Source organism: Microcaecilia unicolor, chromosome 11, assembly GCF_901765095.1.
Source record: "Microcaecilia unicolor chromosome 11, aMicUni1.1, whole genome shotgun sequence".
Lineage (NCBI taxonomy): Eukaryota > Metazoa > Chordata > Amphibia > Gymnophiona > Siphonopidae > Microcaecilia > Microcaecilia unicolor.
The window spans coordinates 116,666,202-116,693,253 of NC_044041.1; the positions used below are offsets into that span (position 1 = coordinate 116,666,202).

The window sequence follows — 27,052 nt, forward strand, 5'->3', positions numbered from 1 at the left end:
TGCAGCAGAGAGTGTTGTAGTGGTCTCATATGAGCCCTGGCCCAGGGCACTACTTCCATCGTGGCCGTCATAGAGCCCAACAGCTGCACATAGTCCCAAGCCCGAAGAGGAGAGGCTACTAGGAACTGGTCCACCTGAGCCTGAAGCTTGACAATTCGATTGTCCGGCAGGAACACTCTGCCCACTTGGGTGTCGAAACGAACTCCCAGATATTCCAGGGACTGAGTCGGGCGCAGCTGGCTTTTCTCCCAGTTGATGATCCACCCCAGGGAGCTCAGAAGAGCAATCACCCGGTCTACAGCTCTGCCGCACTCTGCATAAGAGGGGGCTCGGATCAACCAGTCGTCCAGATAAGGATTGACTTGTACTCCTTCCTTTCGAAGGAAGGCCGCGATGACCACCATTACTTTGGAGAAGGTCCGCGGAGCAGTAGCCAACCCGAACGGGAGGGCTCTGAACTGGAAGTGTCGGCCCAGGACTGCAAAACGCAGAAAGCGTTGATGAGGAGGCCAGATGGGAATATGCAGGTAAGCTTCCTTGATGTCCAAGGATGCCAGGAACTCCCCTGCCTTCACTGCCGCTATAACAGAGCGGAGAGTCTCCATTCGGAAGTGCCGAACTTTCAAGGCCCGATTGACCCCTTTGAGGTCGAGGATAGGCCGTGCAGAACCTCCTTTCTTTGGTACCACAAAGTAAATGGAGTAACGTCCCTTGCCAAGCTGATCTTCTGGCACCGGAACGACCGCACCCAGGTGGATCAGATTGTCCAAAGTCTGCTGCCCTGCCACAGCTTTGACCGGAGACTTGAAGGGAGAGAGTACAAACCCGTCTCTTAAGGGTCGGCAGAACTCTAGCTTGTAGCCGTCTCTGATGACTTCCAGCACCCAAGCGCCTGAAGTTACCCTGGTCCACTCGCCCAGAAACGAGGACAGGCGTCCTCCAATCTGCACTGGGCCATGGACCAGGACCCCGTCATTGGGTACGAGACCCTGGGGGAGGACCGGAGGAAGCACCTCCGGGACGGCGGTCTCTGCGAAAGGAATGCTGCTTGGGGGAGAAGTTCCTCTTGAAGGAAGAGGGGGCAGAGGAGCCCGACTTGCCCGGGCGATACCGACGGGCTTCCTAAAACCGTCCTTTGGAGTTACCGGGGCGAGCACCACTGGCCCGAGCCCTGACCTCTGGTAACCTCTTGCCCTTAGACGTGCCGAGATTGGTCACAATTTTGTCCAGCTCGACCCCAAAAAGCAGCTTGCCTTTAAAAGACAACTTAGCCAGGCGAGACAGAGGCGTGGTCCGCAGACCAATGCTTCAGCCAAAGCCACCGCCGCGCAGAGACTGTCTGAGCCATACCTTTAGCTGAGGCTCTCAAGACGACATACACCAAGTCTGCCAAATAAGCCAAGCCCGATTCCAGGGCCGGCCAATCAGCCCTCAAGGAAGGATCCGAGGGGGAAGCCCGCTGCACAATCGTCAGGCATGCCCTGGCCACATAGGAGCCGCAAACTGAGACCTGCAAACAAAGCAGCCGCCTCAAAGGACGACCTTAAGGCCACCTCCAATCTTCTGTCTTGGGCGTCCTTTAGGGCCGTGCCACCTTCCACCGGCAACGCCGTTTTCTTAGTCACCGCAGTGATTAAAGAATCCACGGTAGGCCAAAAAAAGGCCTCCAGTTCACCTTCAGGCAGAGGATAGAGGCGGGACATAGCCCTAGCCACTTTGAGGCTCGCTTCTGGGACATCCCCATTGAGCCGAAATCAAGGTGCGCATGGCCTCATGCACGTGGAAGGTTCTAGGCGGAGCCAACAGAGGCTGAGGGAGAGACGTCCTCCAGAGAGGAAATCTTCAAAATGCTCATGGCCTGCACTAACAGGTTGGGCAAATCCTCTGAGCGAAAGATCCGCGCTGCAGAGGGGTCACCCGCTCCATCCGAGCGGGAATCCATCTCCTCCAAGGAATCCCCAAAGGACCGTTGGGAGAACTCAGATACGCTGCCCTCATCTACATCAGAGGAGACAGAGTCCTCTAGGGCCTGGAAATCCACCCGAGGGCGTTTGCTTCTGGAGGCCTCAACTCCTTTATCAGACAGGGGGGCAGGGGCAGCGTTTTGCATTAGAAAGGCCTGATGCAGCAGCAAAATGAACTCAGGGGAGAATCCCCCCGAACAGTGCACTTCTGCAGCTTGGGCCACGGCCCTAGCCGCACCCTCAACTGGCGCTCGCAAGAGCGGGGGAGAAACATGCTGCGCATCCAAAATGGCGTCTGGCGCGATACTCCGAGGAGCCGCGCGGGAAGAACGGCGCTTAACTTTGGCCGCTTTCTTACCGTCGCCCGAATCAAGGGCGACCATAGTATTAACATCTCCCAGCTCGAGGTCGGCCCAAGAAGAAGCCGTCCGAACAGAGTGGCCGGCCAACATGGAGTGGGCGAGTAGTGGGGGATGGGCGCTTATGGTGGGGAAAACCCGCCGCACCGGAGGAAGAACCGGGACACTGACCGGCCTCCGAACTGATGCTTAACAAAGGCGATTCAGGTTTTGAAATCCCCGCTAGATGCACCCACGCGGTCCGGGGAGCGAATCCTCGCGCCCTCGCCCTCCGACGCCATAAGCCACGTGGAGACCGAACGGGGAACCCCCTGCCCGCTATAAAAAGGTAAAATTACCTGCTTCTCGCTCCGAGCTGTAACGAACTGGTGTCCGAGTGAGCAGCTGCAATAAACGTTGAAATAAACGCCCCTTAAGGACATCCAAAATTTTTTTTTTTTTTTTAAACGGAGCCAGCGGGAGGGGGGAGAAAAGGAGGGACCTGGCACCACCAGGTTTGCACTTCCTCAAGAAGAGCCCTCAACCCCAGGTACTCAACAAAACCTAAAAATTAGGCTTGGCGACCTAGCCAGAGCTGCTGCTGTGTGTGACCACCACCTGCTGAGATAGAGAACATACTGAGGAGTTTCCGGCAGCACATGACCACATATAGGGAGGCAAAAGGATTGCTCTCTATCTCCACCTACTGGTAGATGGACACAACCCACCAGTCTATGGATTGATCAGCATGATGATATGGAATATGGAATAAAGCTGACCAGGCAATTTAGATCAATTTTAGCACCTTGGAGCTGCAGAGGAAGCCTGTGGGGATACACCCAAACAGGGTGAACAGGCAAAAGGGGTGGAGGGAACGGAGACCCGCACTCCTCCTCCCCCCTCCCCCGGCACGATCCTGTGGGATCAAGCTGGAGACTCACTCAGTGGCACTAAGGAGTGCAACTGGGGGTTGCAGAGCACGACTCCGCGCTTGTCCAGGTACCATCAGCAACTGAACCTAGGAATGACCAGCAAAGTGGGGAGCAAGGCCAGGAGCACCAACAATAGACCTACCACCTGCTGGAAGGTAGAGAAAAATACTAATTGTTCCAGGGAGCACTGGTGGACTTCAGTTTTCTCTTCCTCCATCTGCTGGAGGGAGGGGATAATAATCCCATTCATTCAGAACAGTGGAGTTGACACAGTTTCCATTTGTTAATTTGTGACACCTACAACACTCTTCTGTCGGCAGGGACCTGTGTCAGCTTGCTCAGCAAACTAGAACCAATAGACTTAAGCTTAGGGCAAGGAGACCCCTACAAGGCCTACAGGCTCAACTGGGTTAAGGACATTGGTCTGAAACCCAAGATCAAATGGCCCATTGACCCAGCCCTGAATGCAGACCATGGACTGCTAGCCAGGGGATCAGGCTTACCTAGATTCAGTCAACATCATCTACTGGAGGCAGCAAATACTGGAGGGTTCCAGCCTACACTAGTCCCCTTCCTTATACTCAGAATGACACTGGAAGACTTCAGTATCTCTATCTTCATCTGTTGTCAGGAAGACACAAGCCACTGGTTTTGACTGGTCTAGTAGGACAATAAGGGAGTTTTCCTCTTCTTTTTGTGTACTAAGACCCTTGGACTTAACACCATTATTATTAAGATGCAGAAGCTTTCCTCCTTGTGCCTCTTCAGGGATTCTAACCACTCATCTAGGTCTGAGAAAAGAGCAAGCCTACACACGACATCACACAAGGAAATTGTGCCATGTCCAATTTCTCATTATTCTGGCTCTCCATGACATGAGTTTTTCATAGGAAAGGAAACTGCACTTTGACACATACTGCAGACCAGGGGCGTAGCCACGGGTGGGCCTGGGCCCACCCACTTTCCCTCCAGGCCTGCCAACCCAACATCCCTCGGTGCTGGTGCGGCAATGAAGGTTTCGTTCCGGCGGGCGTCCCCTCCCTCCAACTAGTGGGATGTATCGCTCTCCCTTTTCGCTCCACCTTCGCCCGCCCCGCTCTGTAGGCCTTTAACTTCCAGAACTTCAGGAGTGTACATCAGCAATACAAGCGCTGCCTTTGGCTAACCCCGGAAGCCTTTTCTGTACAACGTCCCGCCTACGCGGGAAGCTGTACAGAGAACACTTCCGGGGCAGGCTAAAGGCAGCTTTTACATCGCTGATGCTGCCGATGGGCCTGGAAAGCTTGGAGGTCTGCAAAGCGCGGTAGGGGTGGAGAGAGCCGAGGTAGAAGCGCGATGCCAAGTCAACCTGACCGCACGGAAAGGATACGGGGGAGTGAAGAGAGGAGGAAGATCACCGGGCGAGTTTGAAGGGGAAGAAGGGGTGGAAAGAAGAGGAAGAGCAATGCCAGACCTCAGGGGAACGGAAAAGGAGGGTGGAGAGAGAAGGAAAAGCAATGCCGGACCGAAGGGGAAGAGGGGGTGGAGAGGCAGAGAGCGATCCCAGACCTCAGGGGAAGGGGAAATAAGGGTGGAAAGAGGAGGGAAAGTGATACCAGACCACAGGGGAAGGAGAAAAGTAAAATATTCAGGAGATACTGGAAAGCAGAAGATGGATGGGGATGGGGAGAGGAGAGATAAAGATGGAGAGAGGGGGAGATGCTGGAGTGCATCATGTAAAAAGGAGAGGGGGCACAGGCTGAAGGGAAGGGCAGGCAGTGGATGGAAGGGGCAGAGAAAGCAAGCAGACACCACGTGGAAAGGGGGATATGGCAGACACAGGATAGAAGAGAGGGCAACAGTGGATGGACGGGGCAGAGAAAGCAGGCAAACGCTGGATGGAAGGAAGGAAGAAAGAAAGAAAGAGAGGGCAGACGCTGGATGGAAGGGAGCGAGAAAGAGGGTAGACGCTGGGTGGAAGGGGCAGAGAAAGAGGTCAAATGCTGGATAGAAGTGAGGGAGCAGATTCTGGATAGAAGGGAGAGAGTGAAGAGAAGATGAGGAAAGCAGAAACCAGAGACAACAAAGGTAGAAAAAAGATTATTATTATATTTTATTTTTTGCTTTAGGATAAAGTAGTATTACAGTTGTGGTGATAAATAGAAAATGAAAATAAGGTGATCTTTCTATTAGACTACTTTAATACATTATTGACTAACTTTCAGAGACCAAAAACCCATCCTCCGGTCAGGACAGGATAACATAACAGCAGTACACTGTACTGACCTGAGGAAGGAGGTTTTGGCCTCTGAAAGCTAATTGAAAAATGTATAATAACATGGTACCTTATTTTCCATTTTTTTTGTTTTATTTCTGTTTGTTAATTTGTAAAGTGGTGATTGGTATTTGTCAGTTTTTTCACATTTACATGTGCTATCTTTATATTGCACAGTACTAGGGGACATGCATCACTGTTTCTGTGGTGTTGCATTGTATGCAGAATCTGACTTATTGGGGGTTCAGTTTAACTTTTGTCTACATATTTCTGTTTTTAGTTTGTGGTTACTTATTCTATACTTGGTGAGGATGTATCTGGACATGGTTTTGTGTTGGCAGGATCATTTTTACTAATGTCTTGTGTAGTTTTACAATTGGTGTTTTGATGTTCTAGTGCTCACTGCAACGTTTAAGATGCTGCCTTTTCCTAGGTGTTCTTCTGTATTTTGGTTGTTTTCGTAGGTACACCCTTGTTGTGTGAGTCATGGATTATTATTAAAAATATTTTTTTCATACAGGCAGCTCCGCTCCCCCCACCGCTTCCATCTGGCCCTGCGTAAACAGGAAGTGCACCAGAGAGGGCCATATAGATGCAGCAAAGGGGAGTGGAGTGCCTGTGTGAATTGCAGCGCTGCCGAGGAACGAAAAAAGCAAACCTTTCTACAAGTAAAAGTTGATTTTAGTTTTGCTGGTGGTGGGGGTTTGTGTTTTGTTTTATACTTTCTGCATCCAGGATGGCAACTCTGACCCAGTATGGTTACCTTTATGTTTTTGCTGAAAACAGCTGCAAAGGAAAAGTGACTTGTTCCTGGAGAATAATGAGGCAGCATTGTATTTTATTATGGTGACTTATTTTGGCTTATTGTGTGTTGTGTGTGGGGGGGGGGGGGGGGGGGGGGGGGTTTCTCTTGGGGCTTTAGCTACTTTTAAGAGAGCCTGAAAACTGTGCCTATTTGAATTAGTTATTCACTCACAGATTTGTAAGTTATTGGGAGTGGGGTAGGTGTGCGGTAGGAGTAGGGGCGTGGGCAGGGCATATCAGGTGCCCATCCATCCAACCTCTTGGCCCACCCAAAAATTGCCTTCTGGCTACGCCACTGCTGCAGACAGAGCCCATGTGTCCAACTATTGCCATCTACCATTTGCACGTCAGGCAGTGCTTAAAGCCACATATGCTACTTGCAGTTATCAAAATGGATATCCATGAGGCTGAACTCAGGAGGAAAAAATGAGAAAATCTAAAGTAGTACAATGTAGCAAAATTGTTAAAATCAAGAGAACCAATCTATTCAATTCAGCAGAAGAAAAACAGATCTGCAAGGCAAAAGGCAGCGAAAGAACACCTGCACATGCAAGAAGGTTTTTGAGCTGTGAGCAATAATCCATCTTGGCTCTGTTGTCTGGCTGATATCCTACTTGTTACATGTTAAATTCCACTGTTTTTTCATTATGTGTACAGTATTTCGTTTTTTAAATTTATTTATAGGATTTCAGTTTTACAACCAAGCAAAACAATACTTGTACAGAAAAATAATCAAATATAATTCTTAAAACAGGACAATGAACAAAAGGAAAATCACTCAAGTCCATAATAGGATCCAAGACTACAAAGAAGAGAAAAAATAGATCACTGACACTACCAGGTTGCAAAATACATCTCACAGAGTTAGCAGGTTGTTCCCCAGATATACGCTTAGTAGCCAGAAATGTCAAAAATTTCAAACGTGAGGGATTAGAGATTGGTATCCGATTGCTCATTTCAAGGGAAGCCACAAAAAGAAAGAAGCTCCTTCCACTGTAGCAGATCCATTCAAGAAGCCCAACGCTGCCAGGCTCCTCAGAATACCGCTGAGTTGGTTCTCACAGGGAAACCGCCCCTGCTGCTGCTAGCAGTGAATTACTGCCCTGCGGCTATGGAGGAGGGGCTCTACAGGGGAAAATTAGGTTCTTACCTTGGTAATTTTCTTTCCTTTAGTCACAGCAGATGAATCCATTAACTGATGGGTTGTATCCGCCTACCAGCAGGTGGAGATAGAGAATACTGAAAAACCACAGTGACCCTTGGACGGCTAGCCCCAACTGCCTTCAGTATTTGAGATTTCCAAAGCAGAATGAACCATAAAGGTAGAACAACAAACTTTCCTCACAGCGAACAAACACCCCAGAACAGGAGCAATAACCATACAAAGGAGGGACGATCTCAACCTCCTGTAGTAGAACATCATGTAGAAATTTTGAGAACTGGTTTCCAACTTCTCCCAATGAGATATATATCTGCATGAAAGATCTGAACAAAAAACAACGCCAGACATGGAGGGATCATGGATTCATCTGCTGTGACTAAAGGAAAGAAAATTACCAAGTTAAGAACCCAATTTTCCCTTCCTTGTCATCAGCAGCAGATGAATCCATTAACTGATGGGATGTACAAAAGCAATCCCTACTTAGGGTGGGAACAGGCCACACCGCGAGCAAGCACTTGTGCTCCAAAAATCGCGTCCTGCTTCGCTGCTACATCCAGCCTATAATGCCGGACAAATGAGAGCTGAGAAGCCCAAGTAGCCGCACTACAGATCTCTTGAAGAGAGAGTGCACCCGTTTCAGCCCACGATGAGGAAATCGCTCTCATGGAATGCGCCTTAAACGCTTCAGGCGGAGACCGGCCTGAAAGCAGATATGCAGAAAAAATGACTTCCTTGAGCCAACGGGCTATAGTGGCCTTAGATGCTGGACACCCGCGTCGAGGACCTGTCAACAATACAAAAAGGTGATCAGAGGTCCTGAAGTCATTTGACATCTGTAGATACTGCAACAGCACCCTGCGGACATCCAAAAGATGTAACTGCCCAAAGGAGTCTGGGAAATCTTCCCTAGAAAAAGGAAGAAAAATGGGCTGGTTCAGGTGAAACGCTGAAACCACTTTAGGCAGGAAGGAAGGCACTGTACATACAGTTACTCCAGACTCTGAGAACTGTAGAAAAGGGTCCCGACAGGACAGCGCCTGCAGCTCAGACACACATCTAGCTGATGTCATGGCCACCAAAAAGACTGTCTTGAGAGTCACACCCTTCTCCGAAGCTCGCTTAAGTGGCTCGAAAGGCGAACACTGGAGAGCCTTCAACACCAGCCCCAGATTCCAGGCCAGACAAGGCAACCGCACGGAAGGACGGAGACTAAGCACCTCTCTGAGAAATCGGGCAATGTCTGGATGAGCAGCAAGGGACAAGCCAGAGACTTTCCCTCGATAGCATGCCAATGCTGCCAAATTGAACTCGCAGGGAATTGTAAGCCAGGCCTTTTTGTAAGCCATCCTGCAAAAAGTCCAGCACCGGCGAGACAGAAGCCCACGTGGGAGTGATCTCCTTTGAAATACACCACGCCTCAAACTTGCACCACATCCGAGCATAAGCGGCGGAGGTGAACCACTTGCGGGCCTGCAAGAGAGTGGAAATGACCTTATTAGAATAGCCCTTGTCTCAATTGCGACCTCTCAAGAGCCAGACCGTAAGACCAAATCGGCAGGGATCCTCCATAGACACCGGACCCTGAACCAACAGGTTCAGCACCAGGGGCAAATGAAATAGAGCCTCCACCATCATCCGGAGATCCGCATACCACGGAAGCCTTGGCCAGTCTGGAGTGATAAGAATCACCAATCCCCGGTGTAGTCGAATCCGAAGTAGGACTCGCCCTATCAATGGCCAAGGAGGGAACACATACAGGAGGCCTGAGGGCCAGAGCTGATCCAGAGCATCCAACCTTCTCTCCTTCTGCTGAAAAAGCGAGGCATTTTGGTGTTTGCACTTGACGCCATTAGAACCATTCCGGGTGTCCCCCATTTGGCACAAATCTGAAGAAAAACTTCTTCTGCCAGTTCCCATTCCGCCAGGTCAATTTGATGCCTGCTGAGAAAATCGGCTTGCACGTTGCTCTGACCTGCTATGTGAGCTGCTGACAGAAGCTGCAGGTGGAGCTCAGCCCAGTGGCAAATCTGAGCGGCCTCTGCGGCCAGGGCCCTGCACTGAGTGCTGCCCTGACGATTTATGTAGGCCACCACTGTCGTGTTGTCTGACAGGACCCGGACAGCAAGCCCCTTCAGAGTCTTTTGAAAGGCCATAAGAGCCTGGAATATCGCTCTCAGTTCCAAGCGATTGATGGACCACCCCGCTTCCACTGACCCTGAGCATAGCTTCCCTGGCAATGTGCTCTCCAGCCCAAAAGGCTGGCATCTGTTATCACCAGGCACCAAAAAGGAAGCGCAAGCGGCATTCCTTGGCGCAGCATCCTGTCGGAGAGCCACCACTCCATACTGAGCCAGGCCGCAGGGAGCCACATTAGTCTGCGTTGATATTCCTGGGAAATCGGAGACCATTGTTGAAGCAGGACAATCTGCAGAGGCCTCATATGCGCTCTCGCCCAAAGAACCACCTCCAAGGTGGCCGTCATCGACCCCAGCTGCTGGACAAAGTCCCAAGCTCGCAGGCGAGGCATCCGCAGGAGCAGACGGACCTGATTCTGAAGCTTGCACCGCCTTTGGTTGGGGAGAAAGACAAACACCGAGGCCATGTCGAACCAGACCCCCCAAATACTCGAGAGACAGAGGGGGTCAGGTGACTTTTCGGTATATTGACCATCCAGCCTAGTGCCTGCAGGACTGTTACCACTCTGGCAGTGGCAAGACGACTTTCGGTTGCCAAATCCGCTCTGATAAGCCAGTCTTTGAGATAAGGGTGAACTCTGATACCCTCTCGTCTGAGACAGGCAGCTACGACCACCATTACCTTGGAAAAGGTACGGGGAAGTGTGGCTAGGCCGAAAGGCAAGGCCCGAAACTGGAAATGTTGTCCCAACACCTCAAACCGGAGAAACTGCCGATGCGGGGGCCAGATAGGAATGTGCAAATACGCTTCTTTTAGGTACAGAAACGTGAGAAACTCTCCTGGCTGTACCGCCGCAATGACGGCGCGCAGGGTTTCCATGCAAAAGCGTCATACTCTGAGGGCCTCGTTGACTCTTCGTAAGTCGAGGATCGGTCTTGAAAGACCCACCTTTTCGAAGCATGACAAAATAAATGGAATAGCGGCCACAGCCGCGTTCGGTGGGAGGCACCGGGATCACCGCTCCGAGGTGCAGCAAGACTTGTAAGGTCTCCTCTAACGCCACCCGTTTTACGACAGTGCCACATCGGGACTCCACAAACACGTCTCTCACCGGGGCACCGAATTCCAGTCGGTAACCTTCTCTAATCAGGTCCAGGACCCACTGATCCGAGGTAATCTTAGTCCACTCCTCTAGAAAGAGGGATAGACATCCTACTGCAGGAATCGAGGAGTGGACCTGCGTCCCATCATTGTGGAGGACGCCCCTGAGCTCCTGGCCTTGAACCGGACCCTGCGGAACGTTTGAGCGAAAGGAGTTCCTCTGCTGAAAACGGGCACGTTGAGAAACCCAGCAGAGCGCCCCGGGCGATACCTGCGAGCTTCACAGAAGTGAGGTCTGAAAGAGGAGGGAAATACAGGACCCTTGGAAGAAGGCCTCGGCCTATCTTCAGGTAACCGCTGGGGCTTGTGTCTTTCACAATCTTCTCCAATTCCTCTCCAAATAACAGGAGGCCCCGAAAGGGTAACTTCACCAGCCTTTGCTTAGAGGCCATGTCAGTCGCCCAATGCCGCAGCCAAAGAAGGCGGCAGGCAGAAACCACCACATATCTGTTTAGCCGAAGCTCTGACCAGATCATAAAGGGCGTTAGCCAAAAATGACAGGGCCGATTCCATCCGCGGGGCAACCTCAGAGAGGGACCCCACACCATCTGCGGGCTGTTCCACCGCCTGTTGTAACCAGGAAAGACATGACCGGGCTGCATAGGAACTGCAAATAGACGCCCTTAAGGCAAGGTCCACAATTTCAAAGGACTGCTTCAGCACGGATTCCAACCGCCGGTCCTGCATGTCTTTCAAAGCGACCCCTCCCTCTACTGGGAGAGTGGTCTTTTTAGTCACCGCCGTGACCAACGCATCCACTTTAGGCATCCCAAAGGGGCCAAGTGCTCCTCACTCAAACACCCATAGCCATGGCCACTTTCAAAGGCCCATCGGGGTCAGACCATTGAGCTGAAATAAGCTCTTGGGTGGAGTCATGCACCGGCAAGGCCCGAGTAGGCTTCTTAGTACTCGCCATCCTAAGATTAACAGATGAGGCCTCGCCTTCAGCAGGATCATCAACCGAGAGGGCCTGCAAGGCGTCGGTAATGAGAGCTGGCAGCTTGTCGCGGTGGAAAATCTGAACCGCACTGGGATCATCCAAATCCAGTGGCAAACTGGCATCCTCCTCTGGATCATCTGTCCCTGAGGGCCTGCCAGATCCCTCAGACTCCCCACAGCCCGACCACTGGGGGGGGGAAGAGAGAGAGGAGGATATGCACCAAAACTTACCCCGTTCGGAATGGCGTCCACGGAGCTGGGCACCACTCTCACCTCAGAAGACCGAGTCAATGAGCTCCAGTCAAGCTGCACTGAACCAGAATCTCTGGAAAAAGCCTCAGAACAGCCACGCAGTAAAAGGGCTTTTTTTTTTTTTTTTAAACGCTGTGAGGAAAGTTGGAGGCAGGCAGCAACAGAGGGACTCCAGGAGAACGGGGGAATGGGTAAGGCAGGGAAAGGGCGAACCTATATGCCTTTAAAGTGGGCACCACCAGCCACAATACCCCTGCTCAACTAGCAAAGCACAGGAGCCACCCCAGGCAGAAATCCAGGAGCTGATCAAGCTACGTCCACACCTGCTGGGAGATAGAGAAATACTGAAGGCAGGTGGGGCTAGTCGTCCAAGGGTCACTGTGGTTTTTCAGTGTTCTCTATCTCCACCTGCTGGTAGGCGGATACAACCCATCAGTTAATGGATTCATCTGCTGCTGATGACAAGGAATCAAGGTTTAAGGTAGCATCCAGCCCAGGAGACGCCGGGGGTACTACTACTCACATTTCTCCAGCAGGATTTCCTTCAACCCTGAAGGCTTCCCAGCCCTTCTCACAAGAGTTCATCGGACCCGAAGTAGGGGGAATGAGACGGGGCTGTCAAGAGGAATGTGTTGCAGTCTTATCCCTCTGCTTCAGCATTTGTGAGGCAAAGGTTCAAGAAAACAGCAGAGATAAAGCGCAGTGTGTCAGGATCCAAAATGCACACCATATTTACAACTTAGTACCAGTGACAAGAGAATGTTTTAACATTTTTCAAACTGCCTAATTAGAGCATGCTCTCTACTTGTGTCCCCACCCCCCAAAAAGAGGGAAAGAGCCACCTACTTGAAAGGATGCCCTTCTTCAGACTTCTGTACGGCCTGGACAACAGACCTGTAGATTCGGAAAGTGATGGTAACAGAGAGCACTGCCAGAATGAGGTAAGCAACCACACTGATGACACTGAAAGCTGCCAGAGAGAGCAGCACGATCATGCTCGTGCCGAATACTGCACCAGTCTTCTTAACATCTCGCCAGAAGACCAGGTCTCGAACTGCCAGGAAAAAAAGAACAGGATAAAATTACATTATATACAATCTCTTCCCTTCCCATCCAGCTTCCCACCAGGGAGCAGCATTAGTTTCCCAGCTTTTTCTTGTAGCCTTCCTCTATTTGACAGGCTACATCAAGAGAAATTTTATGAAAACCATGATTCTAAATGATGCTCTCAGGAAATATAGCATTATTCTTGTTTTAAGGGCTGTAACTGACCTGCAGAAGAGGCAGAGCGATAGCAACAGGGCCAAACAAACCACAAATTACTAGTTTTCAGAGACCTGTGTTCAAAAGTGTGGGTTTACACAGTGGGTAATGACATTCTTAGCAAAAAATGAAAACTTCCAGAGCTTTCTGGTAAGTGTAAAGTCCTTAACCTTTCACTAACCTTACAATAGTAGTTCCTACATTGCAGAACCCTAACATCTCCATTTAGCTGTGGCAAAGTGGGGGGAGGGGGGGGGGAGAGAGAATTCATCCAATAGATAAATGTGGACTGCTGTTTTCAGAACACATTTTTACAAGTAAGCAATGACTTCCTCCAAAGACATAGCCACATGTCAACTCCTTAAGTAAGGTGTGTCAAGAGGGGACCAGAACAAGGTCAGGCAATAGGAAAAGCATATTTTTGTTACATACTGGAAAAAAAATTAAACTACCCAAAAGTACAGAACTGGCTCTTCAAGAAACACCACTGGGCTCTATCCAACAGAATGAACGGTCCAAATGTACTATCTAAATTGGAGGTCTACGCTGTAATGGGATGTTGATGTCTGGAATGAACACCATGCTGCAGATCTGCAAATCTCTTAAATGCATCTTTCAAAAGGTCAGAAATGCCTGCTCATATGAAACAACTTATACCATTTTTGACATGTGGGTTTGGAGTCCACTCCATGCAGATGACCATTTTTGCAATCCAAGGAATTAAGACCCTTTTATGGACACAATCTAGAAAAGATGTCTATACTGTTTGATTTGCTATTTCCTGTGATTTTGTGTGACCTGCCAAGGACAATTAAGGTGCAAGTCAAGCACCATCTCAGTCAACAACTTTGGGTATGTGGAGCCACTATAATTCATTATGACTTTGCTACACTGCCTTTTCATTTGAAACAGCCAAGGGAATAGAGCTACAGTACATACACCGAAAACAAAAGCAGATGGAGAGAATAAACATACTAAATGGTGAAGAAAACTACAGACAGAGCTAAAAAAGAGAAAGAGGGAAGGTAGGACACTGACAGTTATGAATGCAGCAGACTGCAGGAGGTAGTGCCACAGGTCTTTCTCCTCACGTCTCAAAAAAAAAAAATGGAACTAAAAGTTTGAGTATGCAGCTAAGTTTTAAGGCCAGGAAGACAGAGAAATTAGGTCTTATCTGATCATTTTCTTTCCGTTAGTCCTTCCCACTATTCCAGAACCTGTGGGATAGTTGTGTCCATCAACCAGCAGGTGGAGATAGAGAACTGAAAACTGAGCCATCTCTTGGCATCCAGTCCAGCTCCTTAGTATTTACAAAGGCGAGAAGTAAGAACCACCAACCACCTTAAATGCCTCTCTAACCCAAACATTAACCAGATGAGTAAACGTGTGGTCCTCTCATCTCTAGACAACTTGTAGAGAACAAGAGATATGCAGGAAGTACCATGCAAGGTGATAGTCACCTAGTTCGCACAGACTAATCTCAAAAACCTCAAGTGGGCCTCTGCAATAGTGGAAAGGACTAATGGAAAAAAATCATCTTCAAAACAGATCTAATTTCACCTTCCATTATATAGCTGCCAATATTCCAAAACCTGTGGGATGTTCAAAGGCAATCTCTACAGTGGGTGGGATCCTGGCACCACCACCTTAATGACTGAAGCACCAAAACAGGCTTCCAAGCATGCTGTTAACATCCACCCTGTAGTGCTTGGCAAAGTTATGCAGCACCGACCACATTGCTGCCTTGCAAATATCCAGAGACAGTAAGGTAATCTCTGCCCAAGGTGTTGCTATACACCTTGTACAAAGAGACCACAAGCTCTGAGGGGCCTGCTTCCCTGCAAGCAAAATAAGCTGATGCGATAGTCTCCTTCAGCCATCTAGCAAATGTGGGCTTGGATGCCATAAGGCCAAGAAAGCACAGTCTGTCCGATTTGCGAAACTCATTTATGACTTCCAGATATCTAAATGAGGATTATGCACATCAAGAAGCTTCAAGGAAGAATACAGAGCCTCTTTGTCCTCTCTGCGAAAGGACTAGCTCCACAGATTGGTTGTCACAAGTGCAGCACGTGTCCAAAGTGATAAGTCAGGATTCCCTCCCTGCACCAAATGGAACTTGCAGCTGTCCAAGCAGTTCTGAGTCAAACTTTACTCTGACTTAACATTGCCTGCTTCTCCCCCCAAGCTGTCTCTACAAGGCTTACCACAGATGAGAAAGGCTCAGGACTAATACTCTGTCCCACTTTCTCCAGCAACCCCCCCCCCCCCCCTTTTTTTTTTCATAGGTTGTTGTGCTGGAAAAAGGACAGCTCCACAGGAAACAGGTAAAGGGAGGAAAGAAGTAAATTTGAAGGGCACCAGAGACAGGAATCTGAAAAACTCCAAATATGACACTACAGACTCAAGCTACCCACAAAGCTCAACTGGGGACCCAGGACCAAAGCAGAACCAGAGGCTAGGAGGAGGAAGCGATGTCACTGAAAGTAGATGGCTGAATGAGTCCAGAGGTCTGCACTCAGCTTTTACAATCTAGTACATCCACATTGAGTGCACAAATGGCACAAATCTTGAAAAATTGGATTTGAAATACATAGTGTAGTTTACTTCTAAGTTCCCATCTATCCTGTGTCACCCGGTATCCCAGGTCTAGTTGCTGCAGACACAAAGCTGGTAACAGATGAAGTGTGTAAACCTCCAGCTTGGTCAAGTTTAATATTACAAGATCAAGAACAACTAGATTGTGAACATAATACCAGCCACTCGGGGAGAATTTCACACTTAGTCTATAAGATTAAAGCAGACATTGGGGCAGTGCATACAGAGTTGGCCACTCTATCCACAGACCCGAAAGGTGAACGAGGTTGAGTCTCGACTGGAGGACCAGGCCACAGCTTTGGTGGGCCTCAACTCATGTAACAAGAATATAAACAGCTTGTTTTAGGCAAGTTGGAAGACCTTGAAAACTGCAGAAGGTGCAACCCCCGCATATGCAGAGTGCCTGAGGGAGCAGAATATACATACTGAGGCAATAGTCCAAAAAATAGCCTCAATGCTACTATCAGATGAAAATAACTAGGTTCCTGAAACAGAGATCAAGCTGGTTAACAGCATACTACACATTAGGAAGGAGACGCCCAAACCAGCCAAAAGACCATGACGTGCTTAAAATTCATTAAAAAAAAATAGATTAGAGGCAGTCTTGGCTAAATTCATGATGAAAATCAATAGACTAGGACACGTATGAATTAAGCTGCATCAAGACCTTCCTGCCACATTAAAATACCAAGTGAACCTTAGACCTCTGACACAGCATTTGCGGGAAAAAGGTGTGCGCCTCTTTGCTTTAGCATTTTATCAGGATGGCAAATTAAAACAAGTTTGGTAAATAGAAGCAGCGCAAACATTCCTAATGCACATTCAAGCACTTCCGATAAATCATCCGCTGCGTTGTCTAGGATTGAGAATCACTCAAGATGATGAGTCTCTAGAGGCAAGGAGTGTTTACGTCATCAAATTATCAGATACTTGCTTACCATCACAAGGAAAAATCTGATCACACTTACAGTCAATCATGGAATTTATTATCCACTAGACAGTGGGCCTGTGGAAAATTTATGTTCTTACTTGATAATTTTCATTCCTTTCATCACACCAGACCAGCCCAAACTAATGGGTTATGTTCATCCACTAGCAGGAGACAGAGAAAATAGTTCCAAGTACTTTGCCCCTTAAGGGTATCGTGCAGCCTAGAATGCTCAGTATTTCAAATAGCCAAGCAATGGTGCTCTCAACTGCTACAAACAACAAAAAAAGGAACAGAGTCCACCGGGAAGACTCTCCAATACTCTTGTGTGACTAAGGGCCAGCCATACCATCCATCAAGGAGCGAGGTGAGGCACCATTCAGTCTTCTCTTTTGTCGTGCAGACCCACCCCCAAAGCAGGAGACGTGGCTTGTCAATGAAGCCCAAGCGTGAGCCATGTACAGCTGGCATAGCTAGATTGCAAGGAGAGTAAAGGCAAATCCCGCCCTCTGAAGGGGACCCCGTTTCCAGGATACCAAAAGGGACTCAGTCACATAAGCAAACGAAGCGAGTCCGAGAATAAGCAACAATGAAGACATCCAAAAGAAAACCGAAAGGGTGGGTGTCTGGACTGGTCTGGTATGATTAAAGGAAAAAAAATTATCCAGGTAAGAACATAATTTATCCTTCCTTATCATCAATACCAGACCAGTCCAGACTAAAGGGATGTAACAAAGCAATCACATGAATTTGGGCAAAAAAACAAACAAACCCACAAACAGAAATATATCAATGCTCTACTAGGGAAAAAGAAATGTGCACGAAGATGCCGAGAATTCTAGATAGGAACCACGAGAGGCGGAGACGTCCAGAATTTCCCAAATGTGGGAAGAAATCGGAGCCCTCTAAAGAGAGAAAGCAAAGTCACCAAGAAAGGGAGCCCCTTCCCAAAGTCGCAGAACAGATCGAGAGAGGAGCCTAGGGAGTCTTCAAAGGCTCAGATCAAGATGTGGAAGCCCAACAGCCAACCCAAATAAAGCAGCCATGGCGTTCCAAACTCTGACCGCGAACAGCCCAGCAGAGTGCAAAAAAATGCACACAGGCACCCGAGACGACACCGGCAGAAGAAGCACGCCACAGAAAACAAAGGGAGGAACGTACCGTCTCCCAAGCTGACGTCGTGTGGAACCCACACCGTAGCAGCAGACATGGAGCCTCGAGATAGAACCAAAAGTGGTCTGGACCCCAACAGGTGGACCAAGAGAGCTATGTCCCACCAACATGACAGAGAGGCGCCACCAATATAGACGGAGGAATGCACCATCTACCTGAACCAAGCCAATGGAAAAAATACGAATCGAGCCGTGAGTCCCCTAAGATGGGAACTGGCTCACAGCCCAGCAGCAGACCCATTCCGTAGCCTCATTTGAAAAGGGAGATGACCCCTCCCCCCCTAAAGCAAAGTCAAAATTCCACAGGCAGAGACAGAGGCAACCAGGAAAAAACAGAAATTCTGGCACCATCTGGGGAGTTGGGAACACTCCGACTCCCCCAAGATGAACTGCCCGTATCCAGAGGAGGGGGGGCACTTACCCGATAAAGACAGAGCCACAGATTCCAATCAGTGACAGAGGCCTGCCAAGAACGCCAGACACAGGAACAAACACACCAGAGATAAACGAAAGCCCGGTGCTTCGAGCCAGGCACAACAGATAGGGACGGAACCACGTCCCCACATCCAGGAATAGAAATACGCTCCATCCCCGGAGATGAAGAAACTCAAGGAAAACAACAAGGAAGTGATGTCAAGCATCCAGGAATGAAGCCCCGCTTGAGCTCACTAGAGGCAGCCAGAGATGGAGTGAAGCCCGTCATGCAACCAGAGACGGAGTGAGACTCGGCAGCCAGAGACAGAACAAGCTAAACATCCACAAGAGGAGCAAGGCTAGACAGCCAGAGATAGAGCAAGGGTCGATATCCAGAAAAGGAGTAAGGGCTGACAACCAGAGATGGAGCCAAGCTCCACACTCTGAGATGGAACCTGACTGGAGAGCAGAGAACGAACCACACCTGACATGCAATCCCTGCATGCAGCCAAGGATCTACACTAGACATGCAACGATGGAGCAATGTCCAACCTGCCAAGAGTAAGGCTCACCAGGCAGAGATGGAGCTACATCCGCCCAGCAGAGAGGGAGGTATGCTCAGCCCACTGAAAAGAAGCCATGCCTGACATAATGAAAATGATTCACACTCAACATCCAGAGTTCAAACAACGGCAGAAACGGATTACACACAGTGTGGAGAGCAAAAAAATGCACTTAAGTGGCTGACAGAACAAGAACCACAAGCTCCGTGCTGAACTGGCAGAAAAGGAGGCATGCTCCACTGCAGATATGGAGCTGTTCCCCACAGAAAGAAATGCACCACTAGTGAGCGAGATGTAACCCAGAGACAACAACATGGATCAATGTCCCACCCGAGCGAGCTGCGCAGCCCAGGCCAAGATAAACTATACCTAACGCAAAGCTAAACTGCTTGCCTGAGACTGATAGGCTGCCACCGAAACAAGGTCAGCGGGCATTGAAACTAGGAGAACCCGAAAGGGAGAGAGTAATGCACCCTACAGCATATAGAGAGGTACTACCCAGCAATAAGCAGAGGAGCACCCAGCCCCAGCCATGAAGTTGCCAAGAAAAGCCAACCTGATGCCCCAACAGCGAGAGGGGAGCTATGCTCCCATTACCAAATGGAGAAGCTAGTAAAACCCCAAGAAGGAAGCTGCAAGAAAAGGAAAGGATAAGCTGCGCCACACCAGCTGAGGTGCAGCTACTGCCATCAACCTCCATGAGAGAAAATGGAGCCGTGAGTAGGGCCGAGAAGGAATGGAATACAAAACGCAGCCACAGAGTACTCTAAAGACCCCAAACTGTGCCCCAAACAGGATCATGAGGCAGGGGCAACCCAAACTACAGGAAACAATTGTGCAGCCAACAGAAAGAGACCCACACTACAAAAAAAAAAAAAAGACAAGACCAGAGGTAGTACCTGGCCTGTAGGAGGAGAAGAAAACCTCACTGGCCATCGGAGAGGCAACCTTGCAGGCACCGTCTATAAATCTGTAGCTATAATGTTCTACTTCAGGTATGCTGCACTACTTCCCATACACCATCTTTCTTTACTATCAGCCACATGCTGGAATTTCTGGCTGGTCACAGACTCTGATGGGGCCTCCTGTTGCTAGGGCAACTCAGCTGCCTGGTATAACTTGTTACAATGTAATTTACCGAGAAGAGGTGTGGCAAGGACACCAATTGCAAGTCTCCAGCACATATGAAGGAACCAATTACAAGTCTCCAGCACATATGCAGCACCTATGATTGGTCCAGGGTAGAGGAGAAGCGAATGCTCACTACAGGCCTATAAAAGTATGCTGCAAACAAAGAAACTGAAAATAGCCATGCTGGTAAGAGTTTCATATCCTCCCATGGCCTATTTTTCCCAAAGGGGGGGGGGGGGGGGGGGGGTACTTTCCTCCCTCGTAAAATCTAGGTCTTTATAGCTAAGAATCTGCTCTGTGACCTTTGTATGACAGAGAGGAATAAACTGTCCTTCCTCCTTTTTCTCTTCTTTATATAATTAGTCGGATTACTACCAGAGCTACTGATCATGTAAGTTTGCTATTATTTTTCCACAACTTGCTACTGATATCTGATCCTGTGCTGATGAGTAATAACACTTTCTCTAATTCCTGTCCAACTTTTTTGTGCTCAGAGAATAGCACCAAAAGCAGCCTAATACAGCACAGACGTCATCCTACAGATGCGGGAGAATGCTCCGCTATTCACACCAAGGGAGAGGAAACTGGCAAAGAACATGCAGAAATGGAGAACCGATGAAGGCAAACATCAGATCCCTCCCGAGCAGCACCAGCAGCACCCCAGAGGGACCACAATACAGTCACCAACCAAAGACGACATCGAGGCTAGGAACCACCAAGCTGCAAGGCCGAGACGATAAAATTATGTCTTACCTGATAATTTTCTTTCCTTTAACACAGCAGATGAATTCAGGAACTAGTGGGTTAAGTCCGTCTACCAGAGATAAACAAACTAAAGGCAGTGATGTCAGACAGCCAGCTCCTTCCTCAGTTAGTATGTCATTCGTAAGCATTTGCCAAGGCCAAAAATATGAAACCAATAATAACCAGAAACCATCCTCACTATGAAAAACAGAGAACCAAATAAGAACTTCAAAATAACTGCAACTTGATCCAGAAATCAGAATCCTTTCCGTGTTCCCATATCTGTCTGAACTCTGTAAAAGAGAACCCAGAAGGAAAAAATAGCCACACTGCGCGGAAAATGAAAAAAAACGTTGGCAGAACTAGGGAGGGATCCTGGATTCATCTGCTGCGTTAAAGCAAAGAAAATTATCCGGTAAGACATAATTTTACCTTCCTTGTCACTTGCAGCAGATGAATCCAGGAACTAGTGGGATGTACCAAAGCATTCCTTAAGTAGGGTGGGAAGGCGACGCTCCCCACGCCAACACTCCCGCCCCAAAGCTCACATCCTTCGAGCAGACACATCTAGCCTGTAATGCTTCGCAAAAGTATGACGGGATGCCCAAGTAGCCGCCAGACAAATCTCTTCCAGAGATAAGGCCGACGCCTCCACCCAAGAAGCCGCCTATGCCCGAGTAGAATGCACCTTCAGGGCTCTCCACACGTCCAGGAAACATAGCAAGACAAACTCCCCCAGATAATCTTCTCTTCGAAAAGACGGAAGATAAACCACCTGATTGACATGGAAAGCCGAAACCACTTTAGGTAGAAACAACGGCACCGTCCGGATCGACACCCCTGCTTCAGAAAACTGCAAAAAAGAATCTCTGGAAGACAGTCTGAATTTCAGAAATCCTCCTAGCCGAAGCAATGGCCACCAAAAACACTGTCTTAAGTGTTAGATCCTTCTCAGAAACCTTATTCAATGGCTCAAAACGGTGGGGCCTGGAGGGCTCGCAGTACCACATTCAAATGCCACGCCGGGCATGGCTGCCGCAGAGGAGGCCGAAGCTGAAGAGCCCCGCGTACGAAACGGACCACATCAGAGTGAGCTGCTAAAGAGGAATCGTCCAGTTTGCCCCTAAAACAAGCTAGCGCAGCCACCTGCACTTGAAGGGAATTATATGCCAATCCCTTTTGAAGACCATCCTGAAGGAACTCCAGAATAACCAGAATGTTCGCCCGAAAAGGCGATTCAGTACACAAAGCACACCACGCCAAGAAAGCTTTCCACACTCGCGTGTACGCTGCTGAAGTAGACTGCTTCCGTGCCCCCAAGAGTAGCAATGACTGGTCCTGAAAATCTCTTCTTCCTCAACTGCCGCCTCTCAATTGCCAGGCCGTAAGACCAAAGCGGGAAGGATTTTCCATCTGAACTGGCCCTTGATGCAGCAGATCAGGAGTAACCGGAAGGCGCAATGGTGGCTCCGAGAGTGCTCGAACGAGATCCACATACCACAGCCGTCAGAGCCAGTCTGGGGCCATTAGAACGACCGGCCCCCGATGCCGCCCTATGCGGCAAAGAACTCTCCCTATCAGAGGTCACAGAGGAAAAACATACAGTAGCTGTTCCGGCCATGGCAGGAGAACAGCGTCCAATCCTGCAGATCCTGGCTGCCGTTTGCGGTTGAAGAACTGGGGAACTTTGGCATTGCAAGCCATGGCCATGAGATCCATTACTGGTCTTCCCAACGTTGACAGATCAGCCGAAAAGCCGAGTCTGACAGCGTCCATTCTGCTGTGTCCAAAAGAGTCCAGTTGAGAAAATCCGCTTGAACATTGTCTTGACCCGCAATGTGCGCTGCCGACAGACTCTGAACATGCGCTTCTGCCCATACTAGAAGATGAGACGCTTCCACTGCCAAGGGAAGACTGCGAGTGCCCCCCTGCCAATTGATGTAGGCCACCGTCATGGTGTTGTCTGAGAATACACAAACCGCCTAACCCCTGCAGAAGGTCCTGAAAACTCTGCAGCGCATTCACGACTGCTCACAACTCAGGACGATTTATTGGCCAAGTCGCTTCGAGAGGGGTCCACAATTCCTGTGCTACTCGATGAAGACAATGGGCTCCCCAGCCCGCAAGGCTGGCATCTGTCAACTACCACCCAACTGGGAGACGCCAGAGAAACACCCTACTGCATATTGGCTGACCGGAGCCACCAAGCAAGACTTTCTCTGGCCCGGCTCGACCAAGGAAGGAGTCCTTGACAATCCAGCGACGTCGGCGACCATCTGCTCAAAAGGAAATTTTGAAAAGGCCGCATGTGAGCCCTTGCCCATGGAATGACCTCCAAGGTCGCCGTCATGGAACCGAGGAGCTGAACATAGTTCCACGACCCAATAAGGTCCGTACCTGAGAAAGCAATATCAGACTCCGAAATCGAATCCATGACAGAATGTAGCCAACTGAGACAAGCTCTAGCCGCATAAGAACTACAAACAGAAGCTTGAGTTTCAAAGCGGCCACCTCAAAGGAACGTTTTAAAAAGGCCTCTAGCCATCTGTCTTGCACATCCTTAAGTGCCACACCACCTTCCACTGGAACAGCAGTCTTCTTAGTGACCACCGTCACCAGGGCATCCACCCTAGGTAGAGCAAACTGCTCTAAACGGTCCGCTGAAACCGGATACAGCCTGGCCATAGCCCTGGCTACTTTCAGCCCCCCATCCGGATCCGCCCACTGGGCCAAAATCAACTCTTCAATAGCTTCATGTACAGGAAAGGCCTTAGAAGGTCGTCTGGTACTAGCCATCTTGGGGTTGACCGCCTGAGAAGCCGCAACCTCAGGGTCTTCTACATTCAGGGCTTCCAGCGCCTGAGAGATAAAGGAGGATAACTTCTCCTTATGGAAAATCCTCATGGCGGAAGAGTCCTCTGGTTGGTCAGTGAGGACACCGTCCCTCCATGTCCTCTACCACCATCTGCTCAAAGAGCCACCGCGGAGGAAGCTGCACGCAACCGTATGCAGGACCCCTCCTCAGACCCCAAAGAAAGCCTAGACTTTTTAAGGGAGGAGAAATCCTCTGGGGGGGAAAACCCAAAATCTCTTGGTTACCCCGATGCGTGGGGGAGGGGCAAGGCCCTTTTCAACAAAAACGCTTGATGGAGTAGCAAAATAAACTCTGGCAAAAACCCCTCCCCCACAATGGAGGAGGTCGCAGCCATGGCACCTGCACCACCGCCCACAGTGCCTGACGCCCCCCCCCCCCCCCCCGACTCCACTACCAGTGGAGAAGCTTTGCCCAAAACCGCTACTGGAGCTGGCTCCACGTCAGATCGCAAAATGGCACGAGAATCGCCAGGCTCCGGGCAGGAAAGCACGCTCTCTGGGGGGGGGGGGGGGCACCGCTCCGTCGAATCCCGTCAAATCAGCACACCCAGCGCTGCAAAGGCCCACTGCCGAACGCAGTTTCCCGCATCAGGAACAGCGTTTTACCGCCTCCGCTGCCATCGCCCGTCCCTGAACAGGAACCCAGCAGGACTTACTCTGGACCAGGAAAGCACGGGAACTGACAGCTGAGCCCAAGAAAAAAAAAAACTCTCCAACTCCACTTCTAGGCAGGGTCAGACAAGCAGGCAACAGAAAACAGGACTCGGACAGCAGTAACACAAACCTGCTCTCAGCAAACACACACTTCCCTGTGCTTCTCTGTTTCTTTTTTTAAATTCTGTGGTTTTTTTTTTTTTTTTTTTTAGTGAAGAGGCAGAAAAACAGGGAAGGAAAGGAACAGCAAAAGCCTGTTCAGAGGGAATTTGAGGTGCAGCAGGGACCCAGCAACTCCGTATGCTGCCAAAGGGGACACCACCAGTCCGCCACCCCCGGCTCAAACTGGCCACCGGCCCAGGAGCACCCTCAGAGGCCTTGGGCCCAGGAGCTGAAGAAAAAGCCATCCACCACCTGCTGAGATAGAGACATACTAACTGAGGAAGGAGCTGGCCGTCTGACATCACTGCCTTTAGTTTATCTCTATCTCCACCTGCTGGTAGGCAGACTTAACCCACTAGTTCCTGGATTCATCTGCTGCAAGTGACAAGGAAGGACCCATTCCCCCCCAAAGGCAGGAAACAGTGGAACTAGGACTTCCAGAAGGCACCCACGCGGTCAGGCCCAGAGACAAGAATCAAGATGAGAAACAAGATGACAGGATCAATGCACCATCCGCAAGACGCAAACTAAGCTCCACGGACAGCAGCCGCAATACCCTCCTGCCAGGCCAGCAGAAGTGACAAGGCTCATCACAAGTGCAATAACTCCTGCAGGAACACCCAAAGGCATGGACCGAAGTACACTGTGAACCAAAGGAATATGCTGCTCCATTGTGAAAAGCGCACATCAGAACTGCAGACAGAGAGAAGCAAGCCTGCCACCGACACACCAAATGCCCACCAAAATGAAAAGTAGAAAAAAAAAAAAAACAATCCAGCGTCCTGACTGACCAAAAACACTGACACCAGCCACCTATAACAAACCCCCCAGCTTCTTAGAGCTTTTAAATGAGCCTAGTTTAAAGGCTTTTTTTTCTGTCGCCCAGGAGGCTTCAGAAAGAAAATAAAAGAACAGCTTACCTCACCACAAGTGTACAAAGCCTGTCACAGCTCACATTGCAAGCAGAAATAATCATACCTGCCCAGAGGAGAAGGAAATACAATCCTGCATCATGCCACATCCAAGCTTGCCAAGCCTCCAGGCGAGGGAGAGGAGGGACCCAGTACCATTAGATATCACCCTAGCTGGCAGATGAGGAACCCAGTACCACTGGGGGTCTTCTTAAATAAACCCAACTCCAGGTTACCAGCACACCCCTTGCTCAACAGTCACGCAGTCGAGCTGGGACAGGAGCTAGCCAGCAAGCACCAAGAGCAGCTGCACATCTGTCCACCATCCGATAGGAGATAGAGAAAATACTAAGCATTCCAGGTTGCACAATATCCTTAAGGGGCAAAGTATTTGGAACCATTTTCTCCGTCTGCTGATGGATGGACATAACCCATTAGTCTGGACTGATCTGGTATTGATGACAAGCAAATTGTGGCTACTATGTGTAATAGAAGCTCTCTCTCCTCAAATTATCTTGTACCTCTTTGTCTGGGATTGTTGCACTTAATGGCTGAAAGATTTTTACTGCAGAAGATGTCACCTTGGATTATAAACAAATCTTAAAGTTTTATCTACACTGAGTGCCATGCGGCTTTCTCTTTACTTTGGTTCATTACAATGGAACTGCTCAAAAAATTAAAAAAAATTAAAAAAAAACTCACAGATGTAGAAAATGCGTGGGAATAATGGAAGTGAATTTTAATGATTGTTTATAATCATTGTGTGTATATGGCTAATTATTGTATATACCTTAATCGTTGTAGAATTTAGCTCCTCTAATAAAGGTTTCATTTATCTAATACGAATCCAAAAGAATCCACAGTAATTACTGAGTAGTCTGTGTCAGTGAAGCAGGCTGTAAATTCATAGCAGTTCAGTGGGAAGGTTCTTGGGAATTGTCTTTAGATTAACCCTCCAGAACCATGCGTTCTATCTATACCTTAGATTTACCATATCTTCTCAGCCCCCAGTTTCCTCAACAGTTGCTCTAATCCCTTTTCCATTATATCTATTTCCCAGGTCATTGCAAGTGAAGTCAGAGAAAAGATGTCTCTCTTAGCTCTGTACTTGTGAATAGTTTTAAGCTATTGAGGCACCCTACTTAATCTTGTCTAGTCCAGTGAAGAACACAGTGAGGAGCAGATGCAATCAAACTTCCAGAATCAAGTAGTCTATTCCAACCAGCATGAGACAATTCAAGCAAGATGCAGAAAGCCTGTCAGGGAATCTGTGGGACTGTTATATCATGAAGGATCAAAAAGGGCACTCAAGGAGGCCAAGGCCATAGCAGAGAAACAATGAATTTTTTGCTTCTGTCTTTATGGTATGGAAGAAGATGTAAGATCTGCCTGTATAAAAGAAGCATTGAAAAGGTCAGCCATCGGAGCTGCCAGAACTTCCTAAAGTTCCTTCAGTACTCTTGGATGTATGCTATCCAGTTCTATCGCTTCATCCAGCTTTAGTTTAGCTAGCTCCCCAGGAACAAAAGTCCTCTGAAAATGTTTCAGGGTCTACCACACCTCCATTCCTACTGTGTTGGTCTTCTGTAGTCCTACTCCCAGCCATTCAGCTGTTAACACAGAACAAATATTTAAGCAAGTCTGCCTTATCCTTACCGGTTTCCTCCTATGGGAATGAAACCTCTACATAGCACTA

General features: G+C 49.1%; 1 protein-coding gene across 1 annotated transcript in view; it reads right to left on the reverse strand.

Moving 5' to 3' along the window:
* Nucleotides 1-27,052, reverse strand: part of RTN3 (reticulon 3) — a 203,058-nt gene that overhangs the window by 96,834 nt on the left and 79,172 nt on the right. The window contains exon 3 of the mRNA XM_030217330.1: nucleotides 12,789-12,996. Within this exon, the coding sequence (XP_030073190.1) occupies nucleotides 12,789-12,996 (208 nt within the window). The remainder of the gene's footprint in view (nucleotides 1-12,788; nucleotides 12,997-27,052) is intronic.